Source organism: Oryzias melastigma, linkage group LG11, assembly GCF_002922805.2.
Source record: "Oryzias melastigma strain HK-1 linkage group LG11, ASM292280v2, whole genome shotgun sequence".
NCBI classification, from domain to species: domain Eukaryota; kingdom Metazoa; phylum Chordata; class Actinopteri; order Beloniformes; family Adrianichthyidae; genus Oryzias; species Oryzias melastigma.
The window spans coordinates 15,071,398-15,086,801 of record NC_050522.1 but is presented as its reverse complement, the minus strand read 5'-3'; the positions used below and the strand labels follow the sequence as shown (position 1 = coordinate 15,086,801).

Here is a 15,404-nt window from a genome sequence, read left to right as displayed (position 1 = left end):
TGTTTGGCCCCATAAACACTGTCGTCTTGATTAAGCAGAGTAAAAAAAATCTATTTGAGAGGAAATCCTTGGAGTGTCTTTAAACATCATCTGTTGGTCAAATTAGCTCCGAGCTACTGAGTCTGTGTGGAAGTCAAAGTAGTGTCTCCTCACGTCTAAACAAAAAACCTCTAAATTATTATTGCTTCAAGTTAACATGTTATGTTTCAGTATCAATTTATACTGTCCACAATAATATAAGGATATTGTTACTTACATGAGTGCTTCCCTATTTGGTCTGGATTTTAATAAAAGTTCCCTTTGGTATTATTACCAATACTCAATGAGAAGAAACACCATTTTCATTAGTTTTAATATTTGTTGTCACAAAAATTAAGATAATAATAAAGATGGCCCCAAATGACAAAAATTGACCATGTCAATTGTAGGTAATTCCACCATGTGCCGCAATGACAGCTTGACAGCAACATCCCATGCTCCTCACAACGTGTTCCACTTTTCCACAAGTGCTACATGCAATTCTGCCAGGTCAGTTAAGGTGAGGTACCATCATCCAGTCTCTGCTTCAGCTGGTCCCAGAAGTCCTTTATGGGGTTCAGGTCAGGAGACAATGCTGGTCATACCAAATGAAGCACTTCCACTTCCTGAAGTCCAGCTGTGACAGTTCTGCCACAATGTGGTGGAGTGTTATCATCCATGAACAGAAAGTTGGGGGTGTTCTGGTGGAATTGAAAGAATGATGATGATGAGTTCTATGATGTCTCTGATGTAAGAACATGCAGTGACTGGACCATCTACAATAACCAAATTGGTTTTGACCTGTTGATTGCTCCACCGAAGTGAATCCAAGAGACCATCTTGACTTCAGCGTATTGCTCACCTTGCCTTCCCTGGCAACGCTGACGACCTTCATTTCTGTGCAAGGTGACCCGACACTCATCAGTGAACATGACGGTAGACCATTGCTGCTCTGTCCAGGTCATGGTCTTGTGTCCATGATGGTGTCTTGGTGTCAGTGAAGTCACCTGCTGCTGTGGCATTTGCAAAACCATTTCCGACCCCGGGCTCACGCTGCATCCCGTCCGGCTCAGTGCGGACGCCAGAGTCTTTACAGAACTTGAAAAGTGCAAGAGGCGCTCGCACTCCAAGCAGTCCAGTCCAGCCTAGGCGGTTTGGTCTCTCAGGCGCTCCGTATTTGTTTCATTCCCTTCAAATTTTTGCCTGACGCCAGAGCCAATCCAGAGTATTTATTTTTTTTTTTAAATTGGGCCTATTAATGACCGGAAATCATACAAGCGAGTGTAAAGTGCATGGGGTACAGTTTTCAAAATAAAACCTACAGTATACCTGTACTCTCTGTTCTCACCGTGTTGCAAACATTGTGACAACCAACCTCAGTCTCCCATATTTGTTACACAAACACAGTCAAATATGTACATTTAAGCATATATAAGACAAAAGTATTAATACAAGTTCCATGCTTACCCATTGTATCAAGACGAGTCACGCACAAAAAGAAGTGTTGTGAAAATAATTCAAAATCATGGTGGAAAAATGTTTTTTTTTAATTGCACGTTATATATAGATGGCGGGTTATCACGTGAACCTACGTAAGTTTGGAGTCTCAAGAGGTCGGCAGCAGAACCGTAGCCAATGTGAGTCATCTGCCATGGCTAGACCGCTCTGGCGTCCGCACCGGAACTGGACTGAATGCAGTGTGCGCCCGGGATGAGTGCATAAGTCTTTTGGTACTGGTCATCGCTGCAATTTGGGGCTTCACTCTTCACAAACTCTACCAGTAGTCCTGTGCCTTAATGCGAGTTTGTTGTTGACACTGAGATTCACCAAGTTCACCTACAACCTTTGAATGCCTGCTACCAACATAAAGGCCCGCTATGGCCAGATGGCGCCAATTGACCGTTAAGCAATGTCATTTGCTCATTGCTGTTTCTTTTAGAATTTCAATAAGTAAGACTCACTGCACACAGTGGACAGCACAAATGAGGTGTGGCTGTCACCTCAATACAATCTTGAATGAGTGAAACAAACGCTGTATATGACATCCACAGTTTTTCACCATAACCCTACCTTCTTGTGAGCAGTGTGCATGCATTTCCATTGAATAAAAGCAACTAGTTGGAATATCTGCAGGTCATATGTTGCAGGAGATTGGGGTGAAGCTTAAATTAGCGGGATTTGTTTGAAGGCCTGGAAGCCTGCAGAGAGGCCACTGCTTTAGAAGCCAAGAAAGGTGGAAGAAGGAAAGTTTTTGAAACCCCAGGAGCACTTTACGAGCAGGAACACTTAATGGGGTGTATTTCGTTCCCCGCCGGAGGAATTTTCAAGAGCTGCCTGCTCCATCGCTCTCCTTTCGCTCTCCCTTTGATCTTTCCACCTTCTCTCTGCAGCAGGTCTGCCCTCCACCCTCTCCAAGTTCTCCAACAGATTAATCTCCTCTTACCCCCCTCAGCCTTTACCTCGTTTTTGATCTTGCACAGAATCTACTCATTTTTGGCTTGTGGGGTTGTGATTGTGCTTGTAATGGAGAAGGGGTGGGGTGGTACCTGCAGTAAAGCAGCTTGGACATGCAGACCAGGCCTGTGTGGAGCAGAGACGGCAGCTCTGTTCAACATGTCCCAGATGTGCAGCAGCAACTGCTGCTTTAATGAGAATACATGTACGATGCTGCCCGCTTAATGCTGTAACAGCAGGAGAGGACTTCAGAGTCTGGTTTCATCATAAGATCAAGCTGCTGTTTTTGCCAGACTTACCTAGCTATGTAATCCTGGGTATTTCCTTTTTTATTTATCAGAAGGAATCACCCAGTTTAAATTCATTTCACTTTAAGCTCCTTTCCTAAGTTGTGTACTAAGTAGACCTCTTCTGCTAGCTTACAGCCCCTCACAACCCCAACCTAGCATTAGGGGCACAACAAAAAGCTTGTGCCTTGCCGTTGTAGCTTCTACCTCACACCTACAAGCTTTTTCCAACAGCATTTTTTTTTTGTCTGCCCCTGATTCTCAAAAAATTGAATAAAGACAAAATTAGAAGTGCAGTTTATATGTCCTCTATGGTGCCTTTTGATGCAAATATGCATCAAACCACTTTGGCCCAAAAATTACATTTATTTAGTATCTACTTAAAAGCAAATCATCATCAGTCATATTTTTTTTATATAGCTGGAACCCTTGAACACCTTAGGTGTCGCCGGTGATGCTTAAAGGGTAACCAAACAGGGAAGTTGGAGGTTGACTCCACCCACAGCCGAAATGTGAAAATCCAGTCAGAGGGGAGGGGCTTGGGGGCTGGACTGTTATCATTACAGGAGCTGAAGGGTCATGATGTCGGACATCTGAAATGACGTGGTTTGACCAATCACAAAATTCAACTGTAATACTTCAATTCAACCTGTAGGGGGAAGCACACAGCTGTTTTTTTACTATATTTTCAAGAATTTAACAATTTAATTTAACTTATCAAAACTGTGTCAATGACCAACAGAGAGCTCTTTTAAACAGTGGGATGCTGTAGGGCAGCGTCTGCCTCAGTGGAAAATCAAAGTTGGTCATCTTGGGAGGCGATCTCCGTGCAAACAGACAACGAGATGATGGACTTGAATAATGGTTGCTTCCTCAGAGCACAGTTTATGAGAGACTACCTGCAGAAAGCCAGATGTTCTGACTTCAACCCCACTGAACTCTGTGGAATCAGCTGGAGCGTGATGTTGGACCAAAAGTGACCAGCAAAATCTTATTGGTTGACTTGACTTCAATTGATTAATTGCTAATACATATCATCAGAAAATATATATATTTTTGTTTATTTCATATCATTTGTACTGCTATAAGATTCTTTCAGTTGTCCTTGTAGGCTTGTTCTTTTCTGTGCATAATGCAGCACAGATGTACAAATGCATGGTCGCATTTAAGCCTTCAACTCTGCTGTCTGTTCTTTTTTTTGTTGTTCGTTTGTTCGAGTCCTCCAAATTTCCACTCGGGCTCTGTCTCCACCTCCCCTGCAGGAATGTGAAATATGCTTGGATGTCTTTTTAAAAAAAAGTGTTCTTTATTTTGTCTGGATTCTTTCTCTGTGTTCTCCGAACACCCAAGACTTTTGTTTTCTGGTATAAGACATTCCCTGCTCCGGTTCATTCTAATGTAAGCTGATTGGGATTGTGAGTAAAGTAATGTAGCATGTTTTGTGTCCCACTGTGGAAGGGGTCTGCTCTTTAAAGATAATTTTATAATGCAAGAAAATGCACAAGATCCAAATATGGGTTTGAGTTGATGCGGCTGCATCGTCCAGGACTTCCTTGACTAGTTTGTTCTGCCGTGTGAGGTTTCATGCCACGCTATGGAGCGTGTGGAGCTTCCAGCTCTGTGTGCATGTCTCTGTGATGAAGCCTGCTGCCACAGCATCCAGTGACCTAATGCTAAAGGCAGCAGACTCCACTTCTATTCACTATTCTTTCCCTCTCGTGATTGTGGTCCGTCCTGTCACTAAGCACTTTGTCATGCTTGGACGAAGACCATTATTGGGGGGGGGGGCTTCGGGGGTTGTCGAGGAGCAGGAATGTCACATGCATTGATGGGCTGTAGCTGTATACGCTTCAGGCCGAGTTACAGGACAGAGGTTACAGACCCTTTCTTTATAGCAGAGCGCTCTGAAGGTTTGTGTTCTTACTGTCGTTAGGAACTTCTGATACGTTAGAAATGCTCCAACGGCTGTTGAGCAGAAATGTAGATGGGTTTGAATTAATTGGTTTTTAAGGGTTGGATTTGTTCCGTCTTATGAGGTAACTAAACCCGATCTTCCTAAAATGTAAAAAGTTTGGGTGAAATGGTTGCAAAAATAAGCTTGACATTCATTGGTACACACCCAGTAAGGTTGCTGCAAGTATAATGGCAACCTGTCAATAAAAAAAGTATTTTCAAATGCTATCTAAAGATGTTATTTTCAAGATAAATTCTTGAAAGTATTCTTTTTTTCTTTTCGTGGCCAGTGTTTAAAAATCTGTTGGACTGGCTAGCTTTTGGTAATATTAAAATCTGGATGCGTGCACACAGAGTTCTAGGCCAAGGTCGCATGAGACGTCACTATCAACGGAAGATTTTGTTTAAATCTCTGTTTATTCATGTTTATCTCACTACCAGATGGTTCCAACATGTTACTAAAAAGTTAAAGAAATCTTTATGGTAGCTTGATGAGATTGGAAATCTACCAATCAATCATCATAACACGGATAGATATGAGATCTAATCAACACAGTGACGGTTATTAACAACACAAATACATAAGTCATTGACTGTATATGAGAACTGGACCAAGTAGCTCTTCCCCCTCACGCTCCAAACAGCCATTGGTTCCAAGAAGCCAAAATCCCATTCTATTTCTCAGAATAACCATTCTTTCTTTGATACACCATTTTTAACATGTTCTTGCTCATTTTTTGTATTTTACTGTAGTAAAAGTTATTCAAGTTATGAACTGGCCAATCAAATGCCTCAATAAAAGTGTGTGGTCTCATGTTGAACAGTCAAAACGTTTTATTGACAGATTCTTCCAAAAATGCATTCAAGTGGTAGGTGTGTAGAGTACAAACAAGCTTTCACCAGATTGGTGAGTGTGGTTGCCATAGAAATGATGAATTAAGCCTCGTTTTCACTAAATGGTTCAGTCCAGTACAGCACAGTAAGGAGTGGTACGCTACAGTCCAGTTAATTCTGGTGAGTGTTTCTGGTGAGCTCAGTTAAGTCTTGCTCCACTGAGCGGTTTGTTTCTGCATGACACCGTCATAGTTCCACCATAGACCAGGCCTTGCTGTTGTTTTCTGGCATTTTCTATATAGACTTATGACCAAAAGAGTACACAGGAGACCGCAAAAACTTTAATGCTTACAAAAGTTAGCTTGAATGAGTTCTATATTTGTGCTTTCTCATGTTGTCATCACCTTTTGCCAATTGGCTACGGCGGCTCCGTTCCACTTTTCAAAGGACCTATAACCGATGGTGGCTCCCAAGAGGTACAGGTCAGTAATGGATCCACTTTGCAACGGAAACGCTCTAAATACCGGACCGTGCTAGATCGTTCGTGGAAATGAGGCCTTAGGTTGATCAACCACTGCTTACTGATGTCGTCTGGCTCCAACAATTGCATAAAAAAAAGGCGACTCAATGTATTTAATTTGGTTGGAGCCAAAAGTAAGCCATTTTCTGAGGGTGACATCACGCTCACTTGGTCCAGTTCTCAAGTACAGTCAATGATATAAACATGCAGCGACGATTGGTTTAAAAAAGAAAACTCTTTAAAAATTAATTTCTCTGGTCATCTATTTTTCCTGGAACCGTTTTTTGACTTTAAGGCTTTAAGATTCAAGGTTTTTGTTTACTTATAAAACCTAAAGTTATCGAGATCCCATATACAGGCCATTACACGCCACCTAGTGGTTACTTTTTAAACTGACAAATGCTATAAATAATAGAATTCACGTGTGTTGTTACCTCGCAGCAAGATTATCAGCTAAGGATTTTCTGTGTGGACTTTGGGTTCTCTCCCTCTGCTGAAGCTTAAGACTATTCTTGTTCTGGCCTGAGCCCCCAGAAAGTGGGTAAAGGACAATGTTGTAACCACGGGGATTTATTTATGGTATTAACATTGTTCTTTGTTTCATAGATATCAAAGGAAAGTTTCTTCCTCGGACCATGAACTAGTTTTCCCCAAACTGTGTTCCAAGTTTTAGGCTTAATGAAACATTTCACCAAAATAGGTCTGAGCTGATTCCTTATGCTTCCATGGCAGTGCACAAAGCTTTATAAACTCACTTTACAAGGACACATCTTTTTCAAATAAAATCCTACCTGGAATCTTTAGGAAAAGTGCAATCTTCATCAAACAACTTTTAGTTTTTGTTTAAGATCATTAAAAAGAGGTAGCTCCATAATTGTTTGTATCTATCTGGCTAAAAATGACAAAACTATGATGTATTTTGGAATTTAGTGGCACAAAATCTTAGTTTTACAAAAAAGCCACTTTTGAAGGTTTGCAATTTTCAAAATTATTTTAAACGATCAAGAAGGGTTTCATCTGAGTCCCTCAGCCTTTGACAGTAATCACAAGTGTAATCATAGTAATGGTTCAATCAAACCTTGACTTAAGGTAGTTTATACAACCAGCACAAGTAGCAAAAGGGCTGTCCCTGACTGCCTCATTTCATTGACATATATCAGACAGACCACGCCATAAAACTGACCTATCAGTGTGCAAGTTGACAACTCCTTTACAAGATTAGAGTTTGAGAGCTGCATGGACTGTTACATGGACAAAAGTGATCCAGTACCCTTAGCCAATTATGTTCCTTTCTTCTGGTTTCAGTTCATTTCAGGTCCCAGATTAAAAGCTAAGTCTTGTGCAGAAAAAAAAATCCTTGTTCTATTAACAATTCTTTAAAGGTGCAATGTTGAAAGAAAATTTCCTTTTTTTTCTCTGAAAATACAGAATATTATTTGTATTTTATTTTATTTATTTCAGGTTATTTTGAAAACTGGGAGGAACCAAAAATAGAAGTTGTTTTACTAAATAGTGTCAGTTTAATGTGAGATAATAAGTTTGTCAGGAAATGTGTTACAATGCTCTTATTTCCAGTTTTTTATGCGATAAAGCGAATGATTTATGAATGAGTTTCTATAAAAGGCCAAGGTCAAGATAAAACTTTCAAAGTATAAACATTGTTTCTAAAAAAAATCAGATTTAGCTTTTCGGGAAGATAATCTGTGGTTGTTGGTGTCTCTTTTCTTTGATTGTTCTTTTGTAGGTTTTAAGAAATAGCTGATAATAGACATATTTAGTAGCCTAAAGGGCATCAGTGTTGATGGAAAACATGACTGAAGTGTTCCAGTTTTTTCTCAGTCCGTGATTTTTTTTTAGCTTTGGCACATTCTAACACTCGAGTGCAGCAGCAGCAGGAGGATCTTTCTTTGAGACCGGTGTATTTTATTTTGAAACAAACTTGTATGAGCAGCAGTCATAAGTAAAAGAAATACAAATGGTTATATTTAGAAAAATATGTGCACTTTAGCAGTTGAATGATTTTAAATATTAAAAAGTAATAGTTTTTAATGATTTTCTTAATGGTTAGTATGAAAGCTGTGCTGTATTTGTCTAGATGGATTTTGGTCAGTAAAGAAACTGGATAAATTGGCTCTTTTAAACCTCGCTTCCACAGAGTGGTACAGTTCGGTTCAGAATAGTCCAAGCAATTCAGATAAGAGTTTGTATTTATGAATATAAAATACCGTACCACTCTGTAAAAACGAGGAGTGTGTATTGGCGATACAATACGGTACATGTCTCACGGTACGATACGTATCGCGATATATCCCAAGATTGTGTCAAAGAAGCTCAGTGTGCTGGGGGTTTAGGTGGAAAACAACAGCAAGATGCTAAAGGATGCTCATAAATGATTGACTAAATATTGTCTTAACATTTTAAATTGATACACGTATCACCAAATGAAATATCAAAATATATCGCCGAATTGATTTTTCCCTACACTCCCAGAAGAAACGAGGCTTTTGTGTCTCAACTGCTTATCTGCCGTCAGGTCTTCTCCTCTTCTTTTGTGTTATTGTTTTTTTCTGTTTTTGGCAAGAATCTAAAATCTTTTTATATTTTCTTAACCTTTTAACTTTCTTTTCCTCCATATTTTGCTGCTACATCAGTTTCATCCACTTCCGTCAGTTTTTCTTCCTTCCATTATTTTTTTATTGTATCATCTCAGCAAAAATCCTCAATTTTTGTTCCTCAAATTTTCCAGCCTGATCCATTCTCTTTGTTCTGCATAACTTTGTCTTTTTTTGAGTTACTGCTGGTAAATCATAGCAATTCTTAAGCCGAGCGCTTCATTGCTGGTGTCTGTGCTCTCGTACCAGTTTGCCAGTTTTCACAAAACCTCGTGTGAAATATCACATGAGTCTCTGGGCCACAAACACCTCCAAACATCATGAGGCTGAACTCCTCTGCTTATGGCGCCGCTGTAGGATCTAGCTGCTGTATTACACTCCTATAAATCCTGGAACTTATATGTCTATAAAGATCTATCACGAAACATGTTTACAAAGAAACAAAGCCTCTCAATGCACACACTTCCCATAAATAAATGTTCTGCACTGATGCCTTTTTTTGGCTCAAATAAAAAAGAAAAACCCATAAAACTTTTATTTAGAAAGGATTTGAAACGGCTGTTGTTTGAGCTCTGTCCTGCTGTTTTCAGTTTCCAAAAGACCTGCCCTGATCACGTGTCCCCAAACGCCCCCACCAGCTGATCCAGTAACTCCTAGACGCGTGGTTTATGAGCGACTGGGAAAGCTTCTGAAGCGCCTTGTTGTCACAGCTTTGCTTTACTAGAGTCGGGCTGCAGCAGACCAAACATTTGAAGCTGTAAAAGCTGTGAGCAGCATGGGGCTTTTGGCAGAGAAGGGAGCTGGCATCAAATTAGTTTACCTGATGTTCAAGATACTGATGCTTCAAGTAAAAAACAATAGAAAAGCATTTATTCCTAGTTTTAAGCAGGTGGGATGTAGCTTGTTGCTGGAGGGGGTGCATGCAGCAGCAAACACTTGTCTGGAGAAGCTGTGCAGATCTTCAGCTTGTCCGGAGATATCTCCGGCTCGTTTTAGCAGCACATTCCTGCAGAGCCGACGAAGATGTCCAGAAATTGCCTTTTCACCTTTGACCCCCTAATCGCTTGACCCTCAGCTGAAGTGGGTTTTTCTTCTTTTAACGTTGGTGTTTATGACCAAAACGGATTAAATGTGGATTTTTATGGTAGTCTGGATCTCCATCCAGTTGCTTAATCCCTTTTGGGGTCACGGGGTTGCTGGAGCCTAACCCAGCTATTGTTGGGCAAAAGCGAGGCACAAAATGTTTGTCTGAGAAAAGTGTGTAGTGAGGGGTTTTACAGCATTAAAATATCTATAATATTTGTAAAAAAATAAAGATGTGCATTTTATCAATGTCGGTTATTTTTTTTAAATGAAGAAATGCTGTACTCCGAAATATGTCAAGGATGAAATGATCCAGCTCTGTCTGATCATAACTCCAACCATGCTTCTTCCTTATATTTAGAGGAGTTTAATTTATAATTTTCAAGTAAATTTGCTCCTAAAAAGCTAGTAAATAAAGGAACATTTAGTATGAATGCACACCCCTATTTCTCTGTGAAAATTGTTTTATTACTTCTCTTTAGTTTATGCAATAGTCCTATGCAATCAACAGGTCACTTCTATGCTCAGCATCTCAGATTGAAGACCCTCTCTGATGAAAACTGTGTTTTAAAACGTGTTTGTGGTATTTTTCTGATGACGGAGAACATAGATAAAGAAGTATTTTTCAGAGTATAGGTCGCGTCGGAGTATAAGTCGCAAGTCCAAAAAATGTAGAATAACCACATACAAGTCGCACTTTTGGGAGAAAAGTCTGACATTTCTAAACAAATTCACCAACCACAGCATAATGCTGCGTTCACACCGAACACGATTCACACATCAAAATGGGATCAACTGCCTCCTTTTTTGACACGCATCCAATTCACGTCCACTACCTCTTTTGACCCGGGTCAATTTGGATGCTCAATGCTCCTTTCGAAAATGCTTTCATAAACTATACGCTCCTGTTGTGTTGAAGGAAGCTACCATGAAGTTTTTTGTCTTATTGCTACTTAGAAGCATTGATTGTATATTTTATTTATACAAAAGTCACCGGTGAAATCGAGAGATCAGGTTTATTTATTTTAAAAAGCTCTACAAAATCAAAGGTTATAATGTCTCAATAATGAGATCTTTCAGTCTTTTTTTTAATAGTGATCGTTGCCTTCTACACTGCAGGATCTGTGTCTAAATGACGGCGCTTTTACCTGTTCTTACATCTCTCTGTAACCCAGTTTGATGACTTTCTGTTCCACGTTAGCCCGAGGACGCATACAACTTAAAACGAATAAAAATGTTTAGAAGTAAATAAGAAAAATATCTAAGTTTAAGAGGAAAACAATCAGATTATCTTCCATGATTGTTTTCGATGATACTTCTTCTTCTTCTGGCACTGTCGGTAGCAAATACTGATACACACATACAGCACCCCCTAGTGGTTGTTAGCAGAAACAGCCACCAAAGGGCAACCGGTTGCTAGTGAGAAAATAACAAATATATGAGCCTATTTATGTTTTAAAAAGAAAAATAAATCACAAATAAATTGCTCCTGAGTATAAGTCGCACCCCTTGTTGAACTATGAAAAAAAGAAATTGGGACTTATACTCTGGAAATACTGTAATCTTAATATTGCCCCGTGCTATTTGTCCCGTGCACAACTCAGAGGCAAATTTCCAATGAACTCTTGTCACTGTGCAGAAACTATGTCCTAGAAAACTTCAGTTTTTCTTCTCAAACTTTGGCTAAAACAAAATGCTGTAGGTCTGCAGAAGAGCCAACAGCAGGGCTTGAGAAGCTGCCGATCAAAGGCATGTTATGGTGTCTTTAAATGGGACAGAGGACCGCTCTGCACTTCCTCCTTCACCATGAGCTGTTGAATAAATCGGACGTTCCTGCAGCACCTGCAGCTGTTTCCAGTGTTCTAAAAATTAAAATACAAGTAAAGGCAAACTATGTGGCATTGCTTCCTGTTTGGAATGGCCTAGAAAGGCATGCAGGGTAATGCACAGCACTGTTGGAGTGGTTGTATAAGACGGATTACATAATCAGCAATCTGGGTGTTTGCTTTAAAGGTTTTAAATTATATTAAAAATGTCTTTTTGTTATGAAAATGGTTCAAAAACTTTATTTAAATCAAAATGTGACCAAGTCTTTACCTTAATGCCTCCCGCTTATGTTTTTTTCCAATCAAACTCATATTTACATTCATCCTCACAAACTTCTACGCCTACTACAAAGTTGTCAAGTACAGCTGTAAGACATTTGGACCCATTAAAGCCCAATCCTGATAGGATTTCTGACCAAAACATCCTCCGTCCCGTTATAACCCTGATGCCGATGTGTGGTGCGGTCTGGGCTCCAGACCAGAGGGAGGGTGTGGACGCAGGGTGTTGCACCGAAAAGACCTGTAATGAAAGCGCTCTGCCTGCCATCATTCCGGGGTATGGTTCCCATCAGAGAAAAGGAGAGTTGCACTTGTGGCAGAAATTCCAGCCGTGGAGCAGATGCCTGTCTGGATTTAATCAAGTGAACTTTTGCCACAGCGTGCACGGAAAACGGGAAAACTGGAAAACTTCACGCTCGCTGGCGTTCAGGAGAGTGAAAGGGAGCATTGATTGAGGAAGTGGCGGCTTCTTTAAAAACTCAGTTTATCCCTCTTCTTTCTTGTTTAATTATTTTAAATTTGCTGAATTAGGCAAGTCTTTTATTTTTTAAATATTTATATTCTTACATAATAAAACAAACTATTGCTGAGTCGACGGTTTGCTCTCAGACGGAGTTCAGTGTATTCACAGCGTCAGCACTGCTGACAAACCAGAGGGAGTCTGTTTGCTTCAGAGATTGAAGACTGTGTCAAAGCGGGCCTAAAAACATAGAAAACAAAAAAGCTGGATGTGCAGCAGCTGATGGTCCCGCTGTGGACCTCCACTTCCTGTCAGATCAGGCATCGCTGCGTGCAGATTTCCTGTCTGCCTGAGGAGAGGAAGATGTGACAGATTCAAGTTTCTTCTGTAACAGGGTTCTTTTAGTCATATTTTTTCTTTAAGCTCACATGTCTAAAGCAAGCAAAATAAAAGCGTGTGCTCATCTTTGTTGATTTTGACTTTTTTTTTTAAATCAAATCGTTATAAACGTTTAATTATTTGTCACATTTCTATTCTAAAACTGTTTTTTGAAGCTCTTTTCAGACTAGTGATGTAAACTGAACAAAAAGGAAAGTTTAATTTTGTAAAATTATGAATTACTGCCTTTAAAGCTGTTTTATTTTGAAAATAACAAAAATAATTCAAAAGACTATCAAATCATGGATTAGATTAATAAATTCAACTTTTAAAGCTCCACTCCCATGAAAACTGTGTTTTTATTATGTTCCTGTGGCATTATTTTTATAATAGAGGACAAATACAAATAAATTAAATTTAAAATTGCATTTGTGCAAATGTATTTATTCAAATCATTGTGAATCAGGAGCAGACCAAATAATTACGCTTTAAAAAGAAGTGGAAAATACAGTAGACAAGCTTTTTGCTTCAAAGTCTCAGCAATTGGGAATAGAAGGGGGTGGGGCCGCACCACACTAATGGCCCCGCCCACTTAGAGCTGAATTTCTAATGAACTATTGCCACTCTGCAGAAACTGTGTCTTAGAAAATGATTTTTTTTTTTTTACTTTTGGCTGCCTAATCATTATTAAAAAATCACTGAGAACGCTTTTGGATCAAAAGATGATCGGAGTGGAACTTCCGTCACTCTGGATGGGTTGTGAGTCATTGTTTTAGTTCATGGTGAGCGATCACCGTGTCTGACCTTCATCTCAATGGATCCCCTTCAGTAAGAAGCGTCTGGATAATGGACGCCGCAGGAGCGTGTGTGTATTTGCCAACTCGGCACTTTCTACAAACCTGGACCGCGCTCTTGTCTCTCAGCTCTGGCGGGTGTTGAGTGTAGCTGACATGTCGGGGATCTCTTCTTCTTCTTTGATTCTCCGTTTGTTGTCCACTTTCAAAATGTTTTTTTATTGCTCACATCTGGAATGGAAACGGCTGAAATGGCGAGCACGCGTTTCATGTGGAAGTTATTTTTGGCCACATCTGTGTGAAGTTTGGACCAAAGCTTTCTGGCTGTACGGCAGATGGTTTTGTTTATGAAGAAGCACTGAAGGAATCATGCACAGACTTTGTTGTTTGGAAAAATACTAAACAGCATTTTTTTTTGGTTGGTTTTCGTTGCAGAAGAGGTCGACTACAGCACCTTTGGCACCAACACCATAACCCGTAAGAAGAAGGCCGCCGTGGTGCTGCGCAACAGCGACATCAACCGCCGGCGCCCCAACATCCACATCGGCATGCCGCACGACTTCCGACCCGTTTCCTCCATCATCGACGTGGACATCCTGCCGGAATCGCACCGCCGCGTCCGCCTGTACCGGCACGGCTCGGACAAACCTCTGGGCTTCTACATCCGGGACGGCACCAGCATGCGCGTGACGCCTCACGGCGTGGAGAAAGTCCCGGGCATCTTCATATCGCGCATGGTGCCGGGAGGCCTGGCGGAGAGCACCGGGCTGCTGGCCATCAACGACGAGGTTCTGGAGGTGAACGGCATCGAAGTGTCGGGGAAGTCCCTGGATCAGGTGACGGACATGATGATCGCCAACAGCCACAATCTGATTGTGACCGTCAAGCCGGTCAACCAGCGCAACAACGTGGTCCGCGGCAGCAGGATCTCCGGCAGCTCCGGCCAGTCGTCCGACAGCAGCGGCTCCACCGGCTACCCGTCGATGGCCGCGGCGCGGGAGATACCCTCAGGCGCGCACGGTTACCACGACGAACTGGAGAGCGACGAGGAAACGGATATCGTTATCGAGAACAGCCTAAAGCGGCCGTCACAGAGGTCCAACTGCTCTTTAGCGTCCAGTGCGTCACGCACGCAGCCGCCGCCGCCATCCAACCGCAACCCCCCCACTCGACCCTCCTCCATGGTCCTTACCGCGTCCTTCCACTCCCAGACGAGTCTGAACGGCGGCTCCCACCAGCACCAGCACGGCGGCAGCCTCAGCCAGCAGCTCCACAAAGACCCCAAGCACAGCCAGCAGCAGAAACCCGGCCAGCCGCTGCACCACAGCAGCAACCCCGCCCTCCGACACAGCAACGGCAGCCTGCACAAAATCCTCAACTCCCTGAAAACGGACCCACGCCACAGCCTCGCCCTCCCTAAGGGAGGGGTGGAGGAGGATGGCACCGTCATTACCCTATAATGCTCCCGAACGGACAGAAACATCAAAGCTGCTCAGACTGCAAACGCCAGCTGTTGACTTTCACTAGATGATGGGAAGTTTCCTGCAACTCCAGTGTACATACATGACGTATTTTACAAAATACTCTTCTGTCCAACAAGAGAAGATTCTGTATTTTCTTAAAGCTTCAGAACAAACGACTGTTTTTCGACATTTCCACTGTAGCTTCTAGATCTGAATGTACTGACTGTCTCCGAGTGACCACTGATCAGGATCCTTTCTATTCCTACTTCTGGGACCAATGTGGGCTTGCTTTTGGATTTTTTTAAAGAGTAAATGTATATTCTTATGTGTAGATGATGTTTTTATTGTCTTTTATGCATCAATGATTGTGATCAAATCTTTGTATCTGTTTCAATAAATTATTCTATCTCTTTTATGCAAACTCCAGAATGCTCCTAATAAAA

General features: G+C 41.3%; 1 protein-coding gene across 1 annotated transcript in view; it reads left to right on the top strand.

Annotated features, from left to right (window-relative positions):
* The window catches only part of pard6gb (par-6 family cell polarity regulator gamma b), a 41,399-nt gene extending 26,023 nt beyond the window's left edge, over nucleotides 1-15,376 (top strand). The window contains exon 3 of the mRNA XM_024294610.2: nucleotides 13,934-15,376. Coding sequence (XP_024150378.1) covers nucleotides 13,934-14,958 — 1,025 coding nt within the window. The 3' untranslated portion in view covers nucleotides 14,959-15,376. The remainder of the gene's footprint in view (nucleotides 1-13,933) is intronic.
* The last annotated feature ends 28 nt before the right edge of the window (nucleotides 15,377-15,404 follow it).